The following is a 23935-nucleotide window of genomic DNA, read 5'->3' on the forward strand; positions in this document are numbered from 1 at the left end:
TCCCATGAATAATAAAAAATATTACTGTGGGTTCTGCAGTCACATGCTGGACAGATCCTGCAAGGACAGATTTCCTTCCCTAAAGGGAATTAGATGGGTTTTTTTTTTAAATGAACAACGATCAATTATAGTTTCACATTACTGAGGCTAGCTTTGCATTCCAGATTTTATGAATTGAATTTAAATGCCACCAGCTGCCGTGGTTTGAACCCATAGTCACTGGGGTTTATCCTGGGCCTCTGGATCAGCAGTTCAGTGATATTACCACTGTGGCACTGTCTCCACCTCCCGCAAAACACCCGGTACATCCACAGCTCGCCCTGCGTCGCCTGCCCAAAATCTTAAGTCTCCTCGTGCTTGTATATTCGAATTGGCCCAGGCCCCCCCGTCTGATTCCCTCCCCATCTCTAGTGTCGCAGGTCCCATCCCAGTCACTCTTCCTGAAAACCAGAGCTCGCAGGCCAAAGCTGCCAGCGCCTAGCAGTGTCAAGGCATATCTGTTAGGGGAAATATGCTAAATATGCTAAAAGAGAACACTTAAAATCTCCAGGCGGACATGGCTGCTCAGCATATTAAGAGTTGACGATTACCAGATGAACATTGCACAGCCTTGAGAGTCAGGATAGAGACACAAGAAAGGACATAAGTTAGATTAGCTGTACTCTCCTCTCACATAAGGAAGGGGCAGGTGGTTTTAACCTAGATGTGGGAAGACATACAATGTATAAAGAGGGGGCTTTGACGAACGCAAGAAGTCTTGAGCTGTGAGAACCAAGGTCTTTGCGTACGTGTTTTAATTTTGTTTGGATATAATATAATTATGTTTACATCCTTTAGGATAATTGGTGAGCAAAATCACCTGTTTATGTACTCAATAGGATAGAGTTAGCATGGGACCGGTGTGTCGGTTACCGACTGGATGCATTCCAATGTATTAAGAAAACGTACCAAAGTAATGAAATGTAATCAATCTGGGAGCTGGGTCTTCATTCTTAGGGATGATTGCGGCTCCCTTGTATATGCTTGCATAAAACCGGTTAAAGGAAGCCTAAGTGTCTGTGGTCGCTGTGTGATCAGGGATTGTAATTTCTCCTCTTCAACTGGCCTGTGTGGTAGTTGCCGGACTGGAGGGAGTACCCTCTTCAATGAGGGCAGGTTTATCCCGATGGCAAGTGGGCAGCACCTCTACACTGTGCCTAGACCTTTGATTCCGCGTGTCATTTTAACCAGCCCCCCACCGTGAGCTGCTCTCACCGGCATTGGGATTTTGGACAGCTCCTTCCCGATGCAGTTCTTCATGATGCTCCAGAGGTTGAGGCTGTAGTTGGGTTTGTCGGGAATGCGGGACCTCCGGTCCTGCTTGCTCCCACTCTCTTTGTTGGCCAGTTCCACAGTGCTGGTGCTGGAGCTGGTGTTGCTGCTGGACGTCTGCTCTTCCAATATCTAGGGCCAAAGGGGAAAAGGAGGAAAAAAAATGCAAATCACAGTCAAATCAAACGCTCCTAGAAGCGCACATCACAGAACGAGGACATTCAAGGGGAGGTGGGGGGGAGAGGGAGGGGGAAGGGTGTGGGGAAGAGAAGCAAGTGGGGGGGGTGGAGAAGAGAAGGAATACCTCTCTCGTATACGAGCCTGAGCCTTTGTCAGTCACCGTCTGCTCTGAGTCTTGCTATCCACTCGAGTTCTTCCTTTCTTTTCCTCCTCTTTCTGTCTTTCTCTTTGTCTCTCTGTCTGTCTGTCTCTCTCTCTCTCTCACTACCAATTCTCCACATGACTCCTGCTCCTTCCCCAGCTCAACTCCCTTCCTCCTGTGACTCTCACGTCGGGCCAATGTTCGTTCCATTTCTGACTTTCCTCTTCACTGACAGACAGTCTAAAAAACAAGAACAGCAGCCCTGTGCCTGGGTGAGGGTCTGGGATGGTACTAGGGGAGGAATGGCAGTGGGGAGCTGGGGTGTGGGGAAGGTCGTGGGGGTGGGACGGATAAACACAGGGGACAGACACACATGAAAACTACAAGTAGTTCAGACTTGGGAGGATACAAAGTCAACTCCCGCAACACTAGAAAGACCAGTTTGGCAATCATTTGACGTAAGTTATGCTGAACACTGTCATAGCAAGTGCACGAAAAGGCCATTCAGCCCCTCGGTCATGCTACATTCTCATGGCTGATCTACCAGTCAGCTGTCCCTTTGCTCCCCATTCCTCTGCCTCACAAAAATCTCAAGCCTTCTCAACTCCGACATTCACCATCCAACCCAGTCAGCTCATCCAATCCTTTCTCCGTGTTATGACCAAGCTTTCTCCGAAACGCATTGCACTATTCACCTCAACCGGCCAGTCTCTACAGCAGCAAGTTCCACATTCTTACCCCTCTCTGGTTAAAGAAGTTTCTCCCCAAATCCCCCTTCGCATTTACTGGTGGCCCTGCTGTCCTGACATGTGGGAACATTTTTCTCCACCTTTGCCCTAATGAACCTTACCACCATTTTAAAAAGGTGTCGATCGGGTCAATTTTCTAATTTCCTAAAGAAACCTAGGGGTCCCAACCCATTCGTGCTTTCCTGATTGATATAACCTATCTCCGATCTTGCACGTTCTCTATGTCCTTTTTATAACATGGAGGCCAGGGCTGTTCACATTAACTCCAAGCGTCGTCCAACCAATGTTCTGTGCAATGTTTACATAGCTTTTCTTTCTCGTTTATTCTTTCATGGGATGTGGCAAGACCTGCAATTGTTACCCTTCCCTAATGGCCCTTGAGCTGAGCGGCTTGCACGGCCATTTCAAAGGGACAGTTAAGAGTCAACCACCTTGCTGCAGGTCTGGTGTCACATGTAGGCCACACCAGGTAAGGGTGGCAGGCTTCCTTCCCTAAAGAGACATTAAAACAAAAATAACCCATCTGGTTCATTGACGACAATTGACAAAGTTTCATGGTCACCAAGCTTTTAATTCCAGATTTTACTCATTGAATTTAAATCCCACCAGATGCCACGGTAGTGTTCGAATGCAAGTCCTCAGAGCGTTAGCCTGGGCCTCTGGATTACAAATCCAGTGGGATTACCACCACACCACCTTCTCCTCTCCCCGCCCCCTCCCCCCGCAATAGGGAAACTAAACCCACTTCTCCCAGCTGCTTCCCAACTGAGCGCAGGAATGGCAGCGGGTCCCCAGAAAACAATCGGAGGGGATCCTCCAACTCCCACCGCTTCGAAGGGGAACGTCTCAATTCTGCTCCTCAGAATTAACTGCGCTGGGTACCACGAGCTACGATTCCAATGCAGTGGCGAAGCACATTCCAGCAAAACACGGCCGACTGGCTGAATAACGCAGTGACACCTCATCCAGCCCATTAATACGTCTGTGCCAGCTCTCTGAAAGAGCAGCTCAGCTAGCTCTGCTCGCCCCGAGCCCTGCAATCCTTTTCCTCTTCAAGTAAATGTCCGATTCCCTTTCGAAAGCCGTGAATGAATCTGCCTCCAGCACGCTCTCAGGCAGTGCACTCCCACTCACCGCATAAATAAAGCTCCCGTCATCTCCTCTGCCTTTAATATATTCCACCCCCACCCACAGGGTCTTTGCACGTGCTCGGTGATGTCGTAACGTTGCACTTTCCCACCTGGGGGTCATCCCTACTTCCAAACTCCCGCTCCCTATCAAGTTTAACCCATCCTCATTACACATCTCTAGTCAACTAGGTATCATTTAGGCCCATGTTGCAGCCTTTGACCTGCTGTTCAGAGAAGGGCAATGAAGAAGGAAATAACAGAGGCGCAAAGAGAGAGAACGAGAAGAGTCTGGAAGGGAGTGAAGGATCAAAGACACCTCAGGGTGTAGGTGCACATATGGTTGAAGGTGAAAGGGCAGTTTGCGAAAGTGGTGAGAAAGACAGAGGTAATTGAGGTATGGAGTACAAAAGCAAGGAAAGTTATGTTGAACCTTTGTAAGAGACTGGTTAGGGCCGAACTAGAGCATAGCATCCATCCAATTCAGAACACGGGTGCTTGAGGAAGGACGTGAAGGCTTTAGAGGAGGTGCAGAAAAGATTTACACAAATAGATCCAGGGAGATGGAACGTGAGTGATGAGGATAGCTCGGAGAAGCTGGGGCTGTTCTCCAGGGAGAAGGGAAGGTCGAGAGGAGATCTGACAGAGGTGTTCAAAATCCTGAGGGGCCTGGACAGAGTAGATACGAGGGAAACTGCTCCCCCATTGACAACCAGAGGGATGCAGACTTAAAGTGACTGGCTCCAGCACCCAAGGCGACACGGGGTCTCGTTCCACAGCGAGTGGTTAGGATCTGAGCCTGAGAGCATGGTGGAGGCAGGTTCAATTGCGGCTTTCCAAAGGGAACTGAATAAGCACTTAAAGAATTTTTTTTTTTTTAAATCATGGGCTACAGGGAAGCGAGCAGGTGAGTGGGGCTTGAAGAGAGCTGGCGTAGTCTGACATTGTGAATGCCCCTGTGCTGTAACCAGGATTCTACTCCGAGCCCCTCCCACTCTCCTTCACTGTTTACGGTGCGCTGTTCCTCTCCATTGCGACCAAAGAGGAAGATGATCGTGAGTTGAGCAATGGTGCCCAAGGCCGACAGGACAACCCCGGCAACAGTCCTGGAGCTTCCCTTGGACTGCCGTCCCCGCTCTCCCTTGACTTCACGCACCCCCTGCACCACCCTCCCACCCCTTCACCAGCTCAACAAGCAGACACCTGACAGACAGAGAGATGTTTGTCAGCGAGCAGGCCAGGCGGAAAGCCGATACTCACTTGATCTTCAAAGTTTCCTTCACTGCTGGCTCCACTGATGTTGCTGCCCGTCCTTCTGCAACCAGAGAACTCATGTTACTGAACAAAACTGCACACAACAGCCCCTCCACTCCTGACTGACAGGCCAAGGGGAGGGATCAACGACATCTTTAGAATAAGTGGGAACGAAGCTATGGTAGGTTTTGCAATAGGCAGCTGAAGGCACACCCACCAACGGTGGAGCGATGAAAATCAGGGGCGCCGAAAAGCCTAGAACCGGAGGAGGTTAGAGAGATAGGGAGGGTTGTAGGGGCTGAAGGAGGTTAGAGAGATAAGGGAGGGTTGTAGGGGCTGAAGGAGGTTAGTGTCAGGGAGGATTGTAGGAGCTGGAGGTTAGAGAGATAGGGAGGGTTGTAGGGGCTGAAGGAGGTTAGAGAGATAAGGGAGGGTTGTAGGGGCTGAAGGAGGTTAGTGTCAGGGAGGATTGTAGGGGCTAGAAGTTAGAGAGATAGGGAGGGTTGTAGGGGCTGAAGGAGGTTAGAGAGATAATGGTGGGTTGTAGGGGCTGGAGGAGGTTGGAAATAGGGAGGGTTGTAGGGGCTGAAGGAGGTTAGAGATAGGGAGGGTTGTAGGGGCTGAAGGAGGTTAGTGTCAGGGAGGATTGTAGGGGCTGGAGGTTAGAGAGGTAGGGAGGGTTGTAGGGGCTGAAGGAGGTTAGAGAGATAATGGTGGGTTGTAGGGGCTGGAGGAGGTTGGAAATAGGGAGGGTTGTAGGGGCTGAAGGAGGTTAGAGATAGGGAGGGTTGTAGGGACTGAAGGAGGTTAGAGAGAGGGAGGGTTGTAGGGGCTGAAGGAGGTTAGAGATAGGGAGGGTTGTAGGGGCTGGAGGTTACAGAGATAGAAAGGATTGTGGGGCAGAGGGAGGTTCCAGGGAAAGGGAGAGTTGCAGCGGCTAGAGGAGGTTACAGAGCAAATGAGGGACGAGGCTATGGAGATACCCGAAAACAAGGGTCAGCATTTCAAAATGAAAGCATTGCCTGAGAGCCAATACAGATTTGTAAGAAAAGGCATTATAGGTGAATATATTAACATTAATCGCCATACTTGAGATCAGCTCTGTAGTAGCCGCCATTGCTAGTACAGGTCCTCCTCGAAGGAGTGGGAGACATTAACTTAATAACCATAGAATTAGGGGTGTTTGTGAACACAAATCACAAAATTAACATTTTTTCATTGATACCGTGATATCGAACATCCTGAGGACAGCACCAAACGCTGCAAGGGTCATGGCCTCTGTCGCTCTGCCGATGGCAATCGCCAACCTTTGCGCATGAAAGAGCAACGACTACTGTCCACAAGGGGAGCGGGGAGTGGAGACGATGAGTGACTTTGATGGGAAATTGGATCGGCACTTGAGGGAAGTCAACTTGGAAGAGCTACGGGAACATAGCGGGGAAGCAGGACTAACTCGATTGCTGTGCCGAGAGCCTGCATGGAATCGATGGGCTGAATGGCCTCCTCCTTTGCTGTGCCAGGTTGATTGAAACGTGGTGGGACGGCCTGGGGTTGCGAAAGGCATCGGGGAAGAGGGGGGTTCTCCCTTTTCTGTGTTTATATCTGCGAGCTCCCTGAGCTCGCACGTATATGATTAAGGTCGATGGGGAACCTCCTGGAAAGGGCGGAGGGGTAATGGTGGGCGGGCAGTGGAAGAGTGTTGGCCCAGCGACATTGGCCTTCCATGTTGGGAGGGCTGGGGGATGGTGGGGTGGCGGGAGCAGGGAAAAACTCTCCCGAAAGAGCACATCTTCTGCGCAGCCGCTGAAGCTGACGACTGGCACCGGGTAAAGCAACCCCAGCGGTGACACTGACCTGTGGTACCGTGAATCAGCCTGTACAGTGATAAACTCCGCCACGTCCTCCATCGCGTCGAAGAACTCATTCTCATCGTCCTCGTCACTCAGGTCCCGGCTACTGGTACTCCCTGAAAACACAAAGCGTTTCAGTAATCTGGGCCTTTACCTGCTCTGTGCGGGCAGCTCTCAGCGACACACTGGGTGTGATCAGGGTTAACTCAGCGCTAGGCCGGGATTGCGGCCTGGGCCTTTCCTGATCTGTGCGAGCAGCTCAGTGCCACACCAGGTGTGATCAGGGTTAACTCAGCGTTAGGCCTGGATTGAGGCCTGGGCCTTTCCTGCTCAGTGCCACACCATGTGTCATCAGGGTTAACTTAGAACTAGGCCGGGATTAAGGCCTGGGTCTTTCCTGCTCTCTGCAAAGCTAACTGCCCTAACAGACAGCGCAGATTATAAAAGGCTTCTGTCACCTCCCAATTTTCCTTGCTCTACCACTGGATGCCATGCCTTCAACTGCTTGGGCCCATTCCCTCCCTCAACCGTTCCACCTTTCTCTCTCTCTCCCTCTTTCTTCTTCTTTATGACTCTCCAAATCCCAGCTCTTTGGCCAAGCTTCTGATCAGCTGTCCTAACCTCTCTCTACACCTCAGTGTGAATTTTTGATAACGCGCCCATGAAATACCTCGAGATGTTTCACCAGGTAAATGGCCCCACGTAAATGAAAGTAGTGAAGAGAAAAGGTGATGGAAAAGGTACAGTACAGGGAACTCACCAAGCCTCCTTAGCCAGCACCTTCCAAACCCACGACCACTACCATCTCGAAGGACAAGTGCAGCAGACGGGTGGGAACGCCATCACCTGGAAGTTTCCCTCCAAGCCACTCACCATCCTGACTTGGAGATGTAGCACCATTCCTTCATTGTCGCTGAATCAAAATCATGGAACTCCCACCCTGAGCGCGCTGTGGGTGTACCTACACCACACGGGCTGTTGCGGTTCAAGAAGGCAGCTCATCACCACCTACTCAAGGGCAGTTAGGGATGGGCAATAAATTCCGGCCTAGTCAGCGATGGCCACATCCCAAGAACAAATACAAGAAAAAAGGCAGCTGAGGTGGATGGAATGGGAGGTTACTCGTGTGGAGCAGAAACATAAGTGTGGGTTAGTTAAGCCGAATGGCCTGTTTCAGTGCTATACATTCTAGATAATTAAGAGCATAATAAATGGGAGCGACAGTAGGCAATTCAGCCCATCAAGCCTGCTCAACCAGTCAGTCAGATGATGGCTGATCTCCTACATCAATTCCACTTTCCTGTCGCTCCCCATATTGTTTCTTATCCCGAGGGTAGGGGTTGTCAGTGCTATCGAATGGCAATTGCTTAGCAACAACTTGCTCACTGACACCCAGTTTGGTTCCGCCAGATACACTTGGGTCCTGACCTCATTACAGCCTTGGTTCAAACGTGGATAAAAGGTGAGGGGAGAGTGACTGCCCTTGACATCAAGGCAGCAATTGACCGAGTCCATCAAGGAGCCCTAGCAAAACCAAAGTCAATGGGAATCAGGGGCAAAACTCTCTGCTGGTTGGAGTCATGCGGAGCACAAAGGAAGATGGTCGTGGCTGTTGGAGGTCAGTCATCTCAGCTCCAGGACATCACTGCAGGAGTTCCTCAGCGTAGCGTCCTCGGCTCAACCACTTTCAGCTGCTTCATCACTGACCTTCCCTCCATCATAAGGTCAGAAGTGGGGATGCTCGCTGATGATTGCACCATGTTCAGCACCATTCGCGACTCCACAGTTACTGACATGTCGAAATGCAGCAAGACCTGGACAATATCCAGGCTTGGGCTGACAAGTGGCAAGTAACATTCAGGTCACACAAGTGCCAGGCAATGACCATCTCCAACAAGAGAGTATCCAACCATCACCCCTTGATGTTCAATGGCATTACCATCACTGAATCCCCCACTACCCCACTAGCAACATCCTGGGGTGGGGGGGTGGCATTACCATTGACCAGAAACTGAACTGGACTAGCCATATAAATACTGTAGCTACAAGAGATCAGAGGCTCGGAATCATGCAATGAGTAACTCACCTCGTGGCTCCCCAAAGCCTGTCACCACCTACAAGGCACAAGTCAGGAGTGTGATAGAATACTCATCATTTGCCTGGATGAGTGCAGCCCCTACAACATTGAAGAAGCTGGACACTATCCAGGACAAAGCAGCCCCGCTTGACTGGCACCACATCCACAAACATTCACTCCCTCTGCCACCGATGCACAGTAGCAACAATGTGTACCATCTACAAGATGCACTGCACCAATTCACCAAGGGTCCTTAAACAGCACCTTCTAAACACACGACCACTACCATTTAGGACAAGAGCAGCAGATAGATGGGAACACCACCACATGGAGGTTCCCCTCCAAGCCACTCACCATCCTGACTTGGAAATATATTGTCATTCCTTCACTATCACTGGGTCAGCATCCTGGAACATCCTCCCTAACAGCATTGTGGGTGCACTTACACCACATGGACTGCAGCAGTTCAAGAAGGCAACTCACCACTATCTTCGAGGGCAACTATGGATGGACAATAAATGTTGGGCCAACCAGCGAAGCCCACATCCCCCGAATGAATAAAAGAAAGAGCTGAACTCCCAAGGTGAGGTGAGAGTGACTACCCTTGACATCAAGGCCATATCTGACCGAGTGTGGCATCAAGGAGCCCCTGCAAAACTGGTGTCAATGGGAATCGGGGAAAAACTCTCACTGGTTGGACTCATACCGATCACAAACAGAGATGGTTGAGGCTATTGGAGGTCAGTCATCTCAGCTCCAGGACATCACAGCAGGAGTTCCTCAGGGTAGTGCCCTTGGCACAACCATCTTCAGCTGCTTCATCACTGATCATCCCTCCATCCTAAGGTCAGAAGTAGGGGTGTTCACCGATGATTGCAGAATGTTCAGCACCATTCGGGACTCCTCAGGTACTGAGGCAGTCCATATCCAAATGCAGCAAGACCTGGACAATATCCAGGCTTGGGCTGACAAGTGGCAAGTAACATGCAAGCCAAACAAATGCCAGGCAATGACCATTTCCAACAAGAGGGAATCTAACCATCTCCCCTTGATGTTCAATGATATTACCATCACTGAATCCCCCGCTATCAACATCCTCAGGTCACCATTGACCAGAAACTGAACTGGACGAGCCATATAAATACCGTGGCTACAATAACAGGTGAGAGGCTAAGAATCCTCCGACGAGTAACTCACCTCCTGACTCCGCAAAGCCTGTCCACCATCAACAAGGCACAAGTCAGGAGTGTGATGGAATACTCCCCACTTGCCTGGATGAGTGCAGCTCCCACAACACTCAAGAAGCTTGACACTGTCCAGGAGAAAGCAGCCCACTTGACTGGCACCACATCCACAGTCACTCCCTCCACCACCAAACACACAGTGGGAGAAGTGTGTACCATCTACAAGATGCACTGCAGAAATTCACCAAGGCTCCTTAGACAGCACCTTCCAAACCCATGACCACTATCATCAAGAAGGACAAGGGCAGCAGATAGATGGGAACACCACCACCTGGAAGTTCCCTTCCAAGTCACTCACCATCCTGACTTGGAAATATATCGGCCGTTCCTTCACTGTCACTGGGTCAAAATCCTGGAACTCCCTCCCTAACAGTGCTGTGGGTGTACCTACACCTCATGGACTACAGCGGTTCGAGAAGGCAGCTCAGCACCACCTTCTCAAGGGGCAATTAGGGATGGGCAATAAATGCTGGCCCAGCCAGCCAAGTCCACATCCCATGAATAAATAAAATACATTTTTAAAGGAGGATCAAAAGAAAACTATTAGTCCCAGCCTTGAATATACTCAACCACTGATCATCCACAGGGAGGCGGTGGTGTAGTGATAATGTCACTGGACACATAATCCAGAGGCCCCAGGTTAAAATCCGGCCTTGGTAGCTGGTGCAACTTAAATACAATAGATGAAGACTGGAAATGAAAACTGGCCTGAGTGAACATGCCAACTACCAGCGATTGTGATAAAAAAAACCCATCTGATTTACTAGTGTCCTTTAGGGAAGGAAATCGGCTTAGTTAGAAAAGGACATACTTGCCACACGGGGACTGCAGCAAAGGTTCACCTGACTTGATTCCTGGGATGGCAGGATTGCCGTATGGAGGAGAGATTAGGCCGACTAGGCCTGTATTCACTGGAGTTTAGAAGAATGAGAGGGAATCTCATTGAAACATATAAGATTCTGACAGGGCTGGACAGACTGGATGCAGGGATAATGTTTCCTCTGGCTGGGAAGGGGGGGCGGGTGCGAGAACAAGGGGTCACAATCTCAGGATACGAGGTAGGCCATTTCGGACAGAGATGAGGAGAAGCTTCTTCACTGAGAGGCTGGTGAACCTGTGGAATTCCCTACCGTTGAAGGCTGTGGAGGCCAAGACACTGAACATGTTTGAGGAAATAAGATAGTTTCCTAGGCTCTAAAGGGGAATGGGGAGAGATCGGGAGTATGGCATTGAGATGGAGGATCAGCCATGATCATGTTTAATGCCAGAGCAGGCTGGAAGGGCCGAATGGCCTACTCCGGCTCCTAGTTTCTATGTTTCGAACCCCTTACCTAGTCTGGCGTACATGTGACTCCAAACCCACAGCAATGTGCCCTCTGAAACAGCTTAGCAAGCCATTCAGTTCAAGGGCAATTAGGGATGGGACACAAATGTTGGCCTTGCCAGCGACGCTCACAACCCATGAAGGAATGAATTTTTTTTTTTTTAAAAAGAGCTCTCTTGGGTAGGGAATTCCAAAGATTCACAGCCCTCTGCGTGAAGAAAATTCTCTTCATTTCAGTTTTAAATGGCAAACCCTTTATTCTGAGGCTCTTAGACCGATTCAACTTAGACTCCATAGCCAAGAGGAATCATACTTCCAGCATCTGCCCTGTCAGACCCTTTAAGAATTTTGCAGGTCCAACACTCATCTGTGGGGAGAATAAACAAGAGTTAACGCGTCGAGTCCATATGACTATTTTTCAGCACTAAAAACCTTTTTTTTTTAAGCTCTGAAGAGTCATTCGGACTCAAAACGATAACAGTTTTTTTCTCTCCACAGATGCTATCTGACCCGCTGAGCTTTTCCAGCATTTTCTGTTTTTGTTCAGATTTCCAGCATCCGCAGTGTTTTGCTTTTACCTTTTGAGAATTTTATACATTTCAATGAAATCACCTGCCATTCTTCAAAAATCCCAGAGAACATAGGCCTATTTTACTCCATCTCTCCTTATCGGACAACTCCCCTCATCCAAGGAGCCTTTGTTTCATCCCATTCCAAGTATGCCCTTCCTTCGGCACAGAGACCCACACAGTATGTTGCTCACAATAAGAGGCTGTGGTGGAAGAATTAATCCAGGCAGGTCTCTTGGTTAAAGCTGGTTTATTTCCAAGACAACTCCTCAGTGCAACTAACTTCCTAGCAGCTTCCGCACAAAAAGTGTTCCAGCTGTACCTTTTTATTCTATTCAGTTGGGGCAACTAATGCCCATCACCTGTTTAACTACCAATCGGTTTTAACAAGACGACTGCCATATTGGTACAGTACACAACAGTTCAGGTGTGGTCTCCCTCATCAGAGCACCACAACAAAACTCCCTTACCTTTGTACTCCAACCCACTACAATGTCAACATTTTGTTTGCTCTGCCCCAATTTTAACTTGGTATTGGTGTGCAACTTTCCAAATCCCTCTAAATACACACGTTTACTTGTCTCTCACCCTTTCAAAAATATTCTGCTTTTACATTCTTCATACCAAAGTGAATAACCTCTCACCACCCGACATGACACTCCATCATCTTCTATTCTTTCACAGGATGTGAGCGTCACTGGCTAGGCCAACATTTATTGCCCATCCCAGGTTGCCACTTGAGAAGGTGGCATTGAGCTGCCTTCTTGAGCCGCCTTCCTGAACCGCTGCAGTCCAGGTGGTGCAGGGAGGGGTGGTTCCAGGATATTGGCCCAAAGGCAGTGAAGGAGCAGCGATGTCGTTCCACGTCAGGGTGGTGTGTGCCTCGGAGGGGGACTTTCAGGCAATGGTGCTCCCATGTACCTCATCCTGCTCGAGCGGAAGAGGTCGCGGGTTCAGAAGGTGCTGCCAAAGGAGTCTCGATGAGTTGCTGCAGTGGAAGGTCCACACTGCTGCCACTCTGCGTTGGTGTCGAGGGAGTGAGTGCTGAAGACTTTTTTTTTTCATTCATGAGACGTGGGCATCACCAGCTAGGCCAGCATTTATTACCCATCCCTAACTGCCCTTGTTCAGAGGGGCATTTAAGATTCAACCACGTTGCTGTGGGTCTGGAGTCACGTGTAGGCCAGACCAGGTAAGGACTGCAGATTTCCTTCCCTAAAGGGCATGAGAGAACCAGATGGGTTTTTTACAACAATCAATGGTCTCATGATCATCATTAGATTTTTACTGAATTAAAATTCCACCCTCAGCCGTGGCGGGATTTGAACCCGGGTCCCCGGAGAATTACCCTGGGTCTCTGGATCACTAGCCCAGTGAATATACCACGACGCCATCACCGCCACCCCCACCGCCCCCCCCCCCAACTGTAAGATGGGGAACGGTAGGTGATGTCAAAGAACGCTGGGAGAGTCCTGCATGGAACTCTGGAAGAAGAGGCTCACTCACCAGCGTCCCTTACCTTTGACGGAGCCGGTGCTGAGCGCGCTGGAGGCCGGGAGGACCGTGGCTCCACGGAACGCCCGCTCCAGGTTGTTGTGCTGTTTGGCCAGCTGCTCTAGTGTCTCCTCCAGCCGGATCCGCTGCTCCCGCTCGTGCTGGAGGGCTTTCTGCCACTTCTTGCTGTGAGTCTGTGCCATGAGCAGGAAATCGCGACAAGCCTGGGAAACATAAAAAAATAATACAGGGACTGAGAAAGAGAGCGTGTTAAGCAGCGGTCAGCAACAACCATCGGCTCGTCATATTGCACCAGTGCTCAGGAGCTGCTTTAACATCAGTGGAGAAACAGTCAGTAACACAGGGCGCTGGGGGAGAGGTGTTACTGAGTGACAGTGTGAGGGAGCTAGATTAACATCAGTAGAGAAACAGTCAGTAACACAGGGCGCTGGGGGAGAGGGGTTACAGAGTGACAGTGTGAAGGAGCTGGATTAACATCAAGTAGAGATACAGTCAGCAACACAGGGTGCAGGGGGAGAGGGGTTACTGAGTGTCAGTGTGAGGGAGCTGGATTAACATCAGTAGAGATACAGTCAGTAACACAGGTTGCTGGGGGAGAGGGGTTACTGAGTGACAGTGTGAGGGAGCTGGATTAACATCAGTAGAGATACAGTCAGTAACAAAGGGTGCTGGGGGAGAGGGGTTACTGAGTGACAGTGTGACGGAGCTGGATTAACATCAGTAGAGATACAGTCAGTAACACAGGACGCAGGGGGAGAGAAGTTACTCAGTGACAGTGTGAGAGAGCTGGATTAACATTGGTAGAGATACAATCAGCAACACAGGGTGCAGGGGGAGAGGGGATACTGAGTGACAGTGTGTGGGAACTGGAGTAACATCAGTAGAGATACAGTCAGTAACACAGGGCGCTGAGGGAGAGGGGTTACGGGGTGACAGTGTGAGGGAGCTGGATTCACATCAGTAGAGATACAGTCAGTAACACAGGGCGCTGGGGAAGAGGGGTTACTGGGTGACAGTGTGAAGGAGCTGGATTAACATCAGTAGAGATACAGTCAGTAACATAGGGTGCTGGGGGAGAGGGGTTACTGAGTGACAGTGTGAGGGAGCTGGATTAATATCAGTAGAGATACAGTCAGTAACGCACGGTTTTGGGGAGAGAGGTTACTGAGTGACAGTCACGGAGATACAGTAATGGCGGGAGATGGTAGCACGCTGGCTCACGTTGATCATGGCATTGGAGGTGATACGGAAGAGTGTAGCTCGCTCGTTGACTTGTTTAATCTTCTCCGAGCTCTCGGGAGGCAGCTTGAGGTTCTCCAGCTCGCTCAGCGAGCGCTGTAAGGCCGTGCCGTGCTTGGCGATGAGGTCATTGCACGTCGATAGATCCTCCACCTTGCTGGTGAGGGTCCGGAGCGTGTTCTGTACTTCTGTCTTGTCCGTCTGCGAGGCTGGCTCCTCATCTGCAGAGTCATCTTCAAATAGAAGGAGGGCATCAAATTAATGGGTGGAGTCAAACCACTGTCTTCGCCTACATCTTGTGCTGGGCGGTGGGTTGGAGATCCATTCTTCAATCTCATTCGCCCAGAGGGAACCAATATTCGTTCACTTTTGCCTACATGGGGAGGGGTCGGGGCCAGGGGTACGTTCGTCAATCGCACCCACCAAGGGCGATTTAAGCTTCATTTGCATCCACCCCCATTGACCCAGTCACCACCAAACATTAAACACCTCATCGTCCAAACCCCACAGGGCAGGAAGCGGCTCACCTCCCCTTGCTCCAGAGAAGAGGTGACCCTTCACCCTCACGCCACACCCACCGGGACAGTGAACACCACCCCCCCCCCCCCCCCCCCCAAAACAGTGAATATCTGGTGCCCCCCATCCCCCCGTTTTTTCATATTCATTCACAGGATGTGGGCGTCGCTGGCTGGGCCCAGCATTTATTGCCCATCCCTAATTGCTCCCTTGAAAAGGTAGTGGGTGAGCTACTTCTTGAACCGCTGCAGTCCCTGTGGTGTAGGTACACCCACAGCACTGTTAGGGAGGGGGTTCCAGGATTCTGTCCCAGCAACAGCGAAGGAACGGCCGATATATTTCCAAGTCAGGAGGGTGAGTGGCTTGGAGGGGAACTTCCAGGTGGTGATGTTCCCATCTATCTGCTTCCCTTCTCCTTCTAGATGATAGTGATCATGGATTTGGAAGGTGCTGCTTTGGTGAGTTTCTTAAGAGCATCTTGTAGATGGTACACACTGCTGCTACTGTGTGTCGGTGGTGGAGGGCAGGAGTGTTTGTGGATGTGGTGCCAATCAAGCGGGGCTGCTTTGTCCTGGATGGTGTCCAGCTTCTTGAGCATTGTAGGAGCTGCACTAATCCAGGCAAATAGAGAGCATTCCATGACAATCCTACTTGTGCCTTGTAAATGGTGGACAGGCTTTGGGGGTCAGGAGGTGATTTACTCCCCACAAGATTCCTAGCTTCAAACCTGCTTTTGTAGCCAAAGTATTTATATGGCTGGTGCAGTTCAGTGTCTGATCAATGGTAACCCCCCCCACAGGATGCTGACAGTGGGGGATTCAGTGATGGTAACGCCATTGAATGTCAAAGGGCGGTGGTTAGACTCTCTCTTGGAGGAGGTCATTGCCTGGCATTTGTGTAGCACGAATGTTACTTGCCAAGTGTCAACCCAAGCCTGGATATTATCCGAGTCTTGCTGGATTTGGACAATGACTGCTTCTGTCTCTGAGGAGTCGCGAATGGCGCTGAATTATCAGTGAACATCCCCACTTCTGACCTTATGATGGAAGGAAGGTCATTGATGAAGCAGCTGGAGATGGTTGGGCCTAGGACACTACCCTGAGGAACTCCTGCAGTGATGTCCTGGAACTGAGATGATTGACCTCCAACAATCACAACCATCTTTGTTTGTGCTCGGTATGATTCCAACCAAACAATAGAGTTTCCCCGATTCCCATAAATTCCAGTTTTGCTCGGGGCCCTTGGTGCCACACTCAGTCAATTTCTGCCTCGATGTCAAGGGCAGTCACTCTCACCTCACCAAGTTCAGCTCCATTGGTCATATTTGAACCAAAGGGCTCAGGAGCTGAGTGGCCCTGGCGGAACGCAAACTGAGCATCAGTGAGCAGGTTACTGCTAAGCAAGTGCTGCTTGATACCACTGTTGATGGCCCATTCCACTGCTTTACTGATGAGTGAGAGTAGACTGATGGGGCGGTAATTGGCCAGGTTGGATTTGTCCTGCTTTTTGTGGACAGGACACACCTGGGTAATTGCACCTGCCCGTCAACGTAGACCAGTGTCGTGGCTGTACTGGGACAACTTAGCTAGGCGCTCGGCAAGTTCTGAAACAAAGCTCTTCAGTGCTATTGCTGGAATATTGTCAGGGCTCATTGCTGATTCCGAAGACTGTTTCCCACCCCCAGGAGAGGGGAACCTCCAGGACAGTGAACCGCTGGCGTCCCCCTCTCCCAGGAAGACAGTGAACCGCTGGCGTACCCCTCTCCCAGGAAGACAGTGAACCGCCGGTGTACCCCTCTCCCGGCGCGGTGAACCCCTGGCGTCCCCCTCCCCCGGCGCGGTGAACCGCTGGCGTTCCCCTCCCCCGGCACAGTGAACCTCTGGCGTCCCGCTCCCCCGGGGACAGTGAACCTCTGGCGTCCCGCTCCCCCGGGGACAGTGAACCTCTGGCGTCCCGCTCCCCTGGGGACAGTGAACCTCTGGCGTCCCGCTCCCCCGGGGACAGTGAACCTCTGGCACCTCTTCCCACCAGAAGAGGAGGCCCTCAATGTCTCCCAGCCTACCTGATTCAGCCTGCATCTTGACTGCCTTGGCCTTGGCCAACTCCAGGGCGGTGATCCAGCGCTGCCTCTCCACCTCAGAGCTGGCCTTCAGGTGGTAGGTCTGAGCTCCCCCATTGGAGATGATGAAGTTACACGAGTCCTCCACGGTGATGTTGGCAGTGGCCAGGTTTATCGTCCCACGGCAGGTGTGGCCCATCTCTGCCTGGGTCCTTGGGTTGGAGAGGCAGGGAAAAGGGAGGGAGGGAGGGAGGGGGGAGAGGGGGAGAGAGTGAGAGCATGGTTAAGCAATCTGTATCTGCGACGCAATCAATTCGAAACAGACCTTTCCCCCAGCCATTGTTCGGTTGTTCACGTGAACAACTTTCCCTATTGGTTGGGGGGGGGATGGGATGGAAAAGGTGGCTGAAAAAGCGAGGTCTGTTTTTCTCTACAAAATAGAAGCCCCAGAGGATTAACGAACGAGGCTCCCCCGAGAGTGTTTTAGGGTCCGGAGTAAAACACAGAACCTCAAAGGAACTCGAGAAGCTTGAACCCCGCTTGACCAGCACCCCATCCACCACCTTGAAACATTCCCTCCTTCCACCGGCGGCTCCCAGTAGCTGCAGCCTGCACCATCCACAAGATGCGCTGCTGCGCCTCACCATGGCTCCTTCGGAAACCACATCTACCCGTTTGGGAAAGACAAGGGCAGTGAACCCCTGCTCTCCGTGCCGCCTCCTCTGTTCCCACAACATGCCAGGATCACGAGCGCTCCTCCGAACCTGGGCGCTTGCAAACTCCCACTTCCCGGTCATCGGGGCCCCTGCAGTGGGGGGGGGGGGGGGGGGGGGGGGGGGGCTGCTCCAGAATTCCCTCCCTTAACCTCTCCGCCTCTCTCTCTCTGCCCCTTCACGAGCTCCGTAAGGCCGACCACGCCTCTGGTCGCCTGTCCCGAGGTCTCCTCGAGAGCGCCAACGTGAAACACCGTGCGGCAAGCGCGCCCAGGCAGCGGTTTGGGAACTTCCGGCGACGTCGAAGGTGCTTCATCAATGCAACTTGCTAACGAGGATTTGCAGTGCAGAAACAGGCCTCTCAATTGTAATCACAGCTGCTGCTGCGGGAAGCAGGTGGGGTGGGGGGGGGGGGGGGGGGGTGCAATGCAACCGGCGGCCACAAGGCGGAGGTAGAGCCTCAAGTTTGGCCGGGAGCTGATTGCCTCAGACAGACGCCCTCTGCTGCCTGGCCTAGTCTTTCACCACCTTGGGACGTAGCAAAGTACTTCACAGGCAATGAGTTCATAGAGTCACAGAGGTCAACAGCACAGAAAAAGGCCCTTCGGCCCATCGAGTCTGCGCCAGTCAAACAACTACCTAACTTCTCTAATCCATTTTCCAGCACTAGGCCCATAGCCTTGTCTGCCACGGCATCGCAAATGCACATCCAAAAACTTAAATGTTATGAGAATTTCTGCCTCTACCACCCTTTCAGGCAGTGAGTTCCTGATTCTCACCACCTTCTGGGTGAAAACATTCTTCCTCACATCCCCTCTAAACCTCCTGTTTCTTACCTTAATCCTATGCCCCCTGGTTATTGATCCCTCCACCAAGGGGAAAAGCTCTTTCCCGCCTACCCTATCTATGCCCCTCAATTTAACACACCTCAATCATGTACTCCCTCAATCTCCTCTGCTCCAGGGAAAATAACCCAATATCCAATCTCTACTCATAACTAAAACTCTCCAGCCCAGGCAACATCCCAGTAAAGCTCCTCTGCACTCCCTTTAGTGCAATCTATAAAGCGGATCCCAGAACTGCACGCTATACTTTAGCTGTGGCCTAACCAGCCTTTTAAACAGTTCTAGCATAACCTCTCTGCGCTCTTATATTCTATGCCTCGGCTAAAAAAGGCAGGTATCCCATATGCCTCTTTAACCACCTTACCTACCTGTCCCGCTACCTTACTGGACATGCACACCAAGGTCTCTCTGATCCTCGGTATTTCCCAGGATCCTACCATTCATCGTGTATTCCCGTGCCTTGTTTGTCCTGCCCAAGTGCATCACCTCACACTGAACCAGATTAAATTCCATTTGCCACCTATCAGCCCATCTATATCCTCCTGTAATCTAAGGCTATCCTCCTCACTATTTACCACCCCACCAATTTTCATGTCACCCGCGAGGTTAGTGATCAATCCTCCTACGTTCAAGTCTAAATGGTATTATTCAAATATCCTCACTGTGATAACACAAGAAATCGCGCAGCCAACCAGCGCAAAGCAAAATAACAGCCACGGAAAGCATTCTGCTCAGAATTTAACTCCAGAGACGTCAGGTTTACAATCTGGGGAGGAGGGGCCGGGGGAGGCGAACTGGGCCAGGGAGGAGTTAATCCGAACTGAACCTTCCCACAAACAGTGAAGAGGTAAATAATCGGATCATCTGATGTTGGGTGCAGTACATGTGATGGCCGGGGCACTGGGGAAAATCCCCACCTGCTCTACCTTAAAAAGCCGCAGCTGAACATGTGGAGCAGGTCAAAAGGGCAGCGTCGTAAACAACAGCCCCGAAGCTTCAAGCAATTAGAACAAAAACAAGACATGTTTACACAACAGTAAAGCAGGCAGAAGACAAAACAGATGGCAGCTCACAGTGCACAGATTTGACGTGTTCAGCGCTGGAGTCAGGCACAGGAATAATGAGGTGGGGGGGGGGGGGGGGGGAGAGAGAGAAGGGGGGGGAGAGAGAAAAGGGGGGGGGGGAGAGAGAAAAGGGGGGGGGAGAGAGAGAAGGGGGGGGAGGGAGAGAAGGGGGGGGAGGGAAAGAACGGGGGGGAGGGAGAGAACGGGGGGGGAGGGAGAGAACGGGGGGGAGGGAGAGAACGGGGGGGAGGGAGAGAACGGGGGGGAGGGAGAGAAGGGGGGGGAGGGAGAGAACGGGGGGGAGGGAGAGAACGGGGGGGGGGAGGGAGAGAACGGGGGGGGAGGGAGAGAACGGGGGGGGAGGGAGAGAAGGGGGGGGGAGGGAAAGAACGGGGGGGGAGGGAGAGAAGGGGGGGGGAGGGAAAGAACGGGGGGGAGGGAAAGAACGGGGGGGAGGGAAAGAACGGGGGGGAGGGAAAGAACGGGGGGGAGGGAAAGAACGGGTGGAGGGAAAGAACGGGGGGGGAGGGAGAGGAAGGGGGGGAGGGAGAGGAAAGGGGGGGAGAGGGAGAAGGGGGGGGGAGAGGGAGAAGGGGGGGGAGAGGGAGAAGGGGGGGGAGAGGGAGAAGGGGGGGGGAGAGGGAGAAGGGGGGAGAGGGAGAAGGGGGGGAGAGGGAGAAGGGGGGAGAGGGAGAAGGGGGGGAGAGGGAGAAGGGGGGGGAGAGGGAGAAGGGGGGAGAGGGAGAAGGGGGGAGAGGGAGAAGGGGGGGAGAGGGAGAAGGGGGGAGAGGGAGAAGGGGGGAGAGGGAGAAGGGGGGGAGAGGGAGAAGGGGGGGAGAGGGAGAAGGGGGGAGAGGAGAGAAGGGGGGAGAGGGAGAAGGGGGGAGAGGGAGAAGGGGGGAGAGGGAGAAGGGGGGGAGAGGGAGAAGGGGGGGAGAGGGAGAAGGGGGGAGAGGGAGAAGGGGGGGGAGAGGGAGAGAAGGGGGGAGAGGGAGAAGGGGGGAGAGGGAGAAGGGGGGAGAGGGAGAAGGGGGGAGAGGAGAAGGGGGAGAGGGCAGAAGGGGGGAGAGGGAGAAGGGGGGAGAGGGAGAAGGGGGGAGAGGGAGAAGGGGGGTGAGAGGGAGAAGGGGGGAGAGGAGAAGGGGGGAGAGGGAGAAGGGGGGAGAGGGAGAAGGGGGGAGAGGGAGAAGGGGGGAGAGGAGAAGGGGGAGAGGGAGAAGGGGGGAGAGGGAGAAGGGGGGAGAGGGAGAAGGGGGGAGAGGGAGAAGGGGGGAGAGGGAGAAGGGGGGAGAGGGAGAAGGGGGGAGAGGGAGAAGGGGGGAGAGGGAGAAGGGGGGAGAGGGAGAAGGGGGGAGAGGGAGAAGGGGGGAGAGGGAGGAAGGGGGAGAGGGAGGAAGGGGGAGAGGGAGGAAGGGGGAGAGGAGAAGGGGGGAGAGGGAGAAGGGGGGAGAGGGAGAAGGGGGGAGAGGGAGAAGGGGGGAGAGGGGACAGAAGGGGGGAGAGAGGAGAAGGGGGGAGAGGGAGAAGGGGGGAGAGGGAGAAGGGGGAGAGGGAGAAGGGGGAGAGGGAGAAGGGGGGAGAGGGAGAAGGGGGGGAGAGGGAGAAGGGGGGAGAGGGAGAAGGGGGAGAGGGAGAAGGGGGGAGAGGGAGAAGGGGGGAGAGGGAGAAGGGGGGAGAGGGAGAAGGGGGGGAGAGGGAGAAGGGGGGAGAGGGAGAAGGGGGGAGAGGGAGAAGGGGGGAGAGGGAGAAGGGGGGAGAGGGAGAAGGGGGGAGAGGGAGAAGGGGGGAGAGGAGAAGGGGGGAGAGGGAGAAGGGGGGAGAGGGAGAAGGGGGGAGAGGGAGAAGGGGGGAGAGGGAGAAGGGGGGAGAGGGAGAAGGGGGGAGAGGGAGAAGGGGGGAGAGGGAGAAGGGGGGAGAGGGAGAAGGGGGGAGAGGGAGAAGGGGGGAGAGGGGCGGTACCCCTGAGACAGACACTGAGGCTGAGAGGGAGAGAGGAGGAAAGCACAGCCCTGTCTAAAAATAACTTCAGGCAAATTCTCAAGTTATTAAATTGTCTCGTTCACCCATCTGGAGTGAGAGCCACACAATGGGTGTGAGCTGGTACCAGGCAGCACCAGGCAAGGTACCCGAGAGCCTCCATTGCTGATGAGTCACTTATCTTATCGGGAGCGAGTGAAGGTCACAGGCAGCGGAGGACAGGCGCCGACACAACTTGAATGAGGGAGGGAGGGAACTGGCTGCTTCCGAACAAACACAGCTCACCGGGGTCAGCGCGTTACCCAGGAGGAGGGCAGGGACCCCGCTACGCCCCAAGAGTCCAGTTGGCACCGGAGCCCAGGGCTGCTCAGAGTGGAGGCTATTCGTGTGGTCTTACTGTGCGCAAATTGGCTGCCGTCTTTCCAACTGTGGCTGCACTGCCCAAGTGAAAGGCCCCTTCAGGGGCTCCAAAGAGCTTTGGGACATCTCGTGGTCACAAAAGGCGCCGGGAACAAACCCAAGTCTCCATCAGTAACAGGGGGGCTATTCGGCTCATCGCACCCGTTGAAAGATCCTGCATCCAAGTGGTCCATAAGACCATAAGACATAGGAGCAGAAATTAGGCCATTCGGCCCATCAAGTCCGCTCCGCCATTCAATCATGGCTAATAAGTTTCTCAACACCATTCTCCCCATAACCTCTGATCCCCGTAACCTTTGATCCCCTTACCAAGGTCTCGCTCCTGCATGCTTCCCACCCCCTCCGCCCCACCAAAGCCCGTCAACATTCTCCCCATCATCAAGCATTGATCCAATTCCCCTTTCATCTCCACACTCCACCCAGACTTTCATTCTTAACTTCATCTGGGCTCCCTGGTTACCAACCCTCCTGCCAACGCCAACAGTATCTCATCATCCGCTCTCGCTATCGAGCCTCAATTTCGAACCTCTCTTAAATCTCCCCCACACCCCACCCCCTTAACTTTCAGTTCTGCAAGAATGCCACCACCTTCTCCAGACTTCCCAAGGCGCTGTAACCCCCTTTCCCAAGCTGCACTTCCATAGCACCTTTCACAACTTGAAGTGCTCGCAAAGTGCTTTATATCTAATGAAGCGTGGTTCCTGAGGAAAATCAGCATCCAATCTGCACACAGCAAGGTCGTACCAACAGGGATAATAACCAGGTCATCTGCGTGATTTTTTTCTAAGAAGTCACAATGGTTGGGGAGGGGATCAATATTTGCCCCGACTCACTGGAGAGAACTCTCCTCACACCACCCCCCTCACATTCCACTGACAAGTAGTGACGCTCAGATTATATTTACACGTCCAAAGGAGCACGTGAGATATCAGTTTAAAGTCTAATCTGGCAAGATGAAATGTCCAGTAGTGCATGGTGCACTATAAGCACTGCTCCTCCCACAATGCAGCGCTCCCTCAGTGCTGACCCTCCGACCGTGCAGCGCTCCCTCAGCGCTGACCCTCCGAACCGTGCAGCGCTCCCTCAGCGCTGACCCTCCGACCGTGCAGCGCTCCCTCAGCGCTGACCCTCCGACCGTGCAGCGCTCCCTCAGCGCTGACCCTCCGACCGTGCAGCGCACCCTCAGCGCTGACCCTCCGACCGTGCAGCGCACCCTCAGCGCTGACCCTCCGACCGTGCAGCGCACCCTCAGCGCTGACACTCCGACCGTGCAGCGCACCCTCAGCGCTGACCCTCCGACCGTGCAGCGCTCCCTCAGCGCTGACCCTCCGACCGTGCAGCGCTCCCTCAGCGCTGACCCTCCGACCGTGCAGCGCTCCCTCAGCGCTGACACTCCGACCGTGCAGCGCTCCCTCAGCGCTGACACTCCGACCGTTGCAGCGCTCCCTCAGCGCTGACACTCCGACCGTGCAGCGCTCCCTCAGCGCTGACACTCGACCGTGCAGCGCTCCCTCAGCGCTGACACTCCGACCGTGCAGCGCTCCCTCAGCGCTGACACTCCGACCGTGCAGCGCTCCCTCAGCGCTGACACTCCGACCGTGCAGCGCTCCCTCAGCGCTGACACTCCGACCGTGCAGCGCTCCCTCAGCGCTGACCCTCCGACCGTGCAGCGCTCCCTCAGCGTTGACCCTCCGACCGTGCAGCGCTCCCTCAGCGCTGACCCTCCGACCGTGCAGCGCTCCCTCAGCGCTGACCCTCCG

General features: G+C 53.1%; 1 protein-coding gene across 2 annotated transcripts in view; it reads right to left on the minus strand.

Moving 5' to 3' along the window:
- LOC121269380 (oxysterol-binding protein 1-like) overlaps positions 1–23935 on the minus strand; it is a 61093-nt gene that overhangs the window by 11805 nt on the left and 25353 nt on the right. Inside the window, exons 2-7 of one of the 2 annotated variants that reach the window (XM_041173970.1) lie at positions 17160–17368; positions 14564–14814; positions 13347–13545; positions 6618–6729; positions 4770–4821; positions 1255–1443 (exon numbers count right to left, since the gene is read on the minus strand). In XM_041173970.1, the coding sequence (XP_041029904.1) occupies positions 1255–1443; positions 4770–4821; positions 6618–6729; positions 13347–13545; positions 14564–14814; positions 17160–17368 (1012 nt within the window). Of the gene's footprint in view, positions 1–1254; positions 1444–4769; positions 4825–6617; positions 6730–13346; positions 13546–14563; positions 14815–17159; positions 17369–23935 lie in introns of both variants that reach the window. The other variant, XM_041173968.1, reaches the window with a different exon arrangement.

This window comes from Carcharodon carcharias, chromosome 24 (genome assembly GCF_017639515.1).
Source record: "Carcharodon carcharias isolate sCarCar2 chromosome 24, sCarCar2.pri, whole genome shotgun sequence".
Taxonomy (NCBI): Eukaryota; Metazoa; Chordata; class Chondrichthyes; order Lamniformes; family Lamnidae; genus Carcharodon; species Carcharodon carcharias.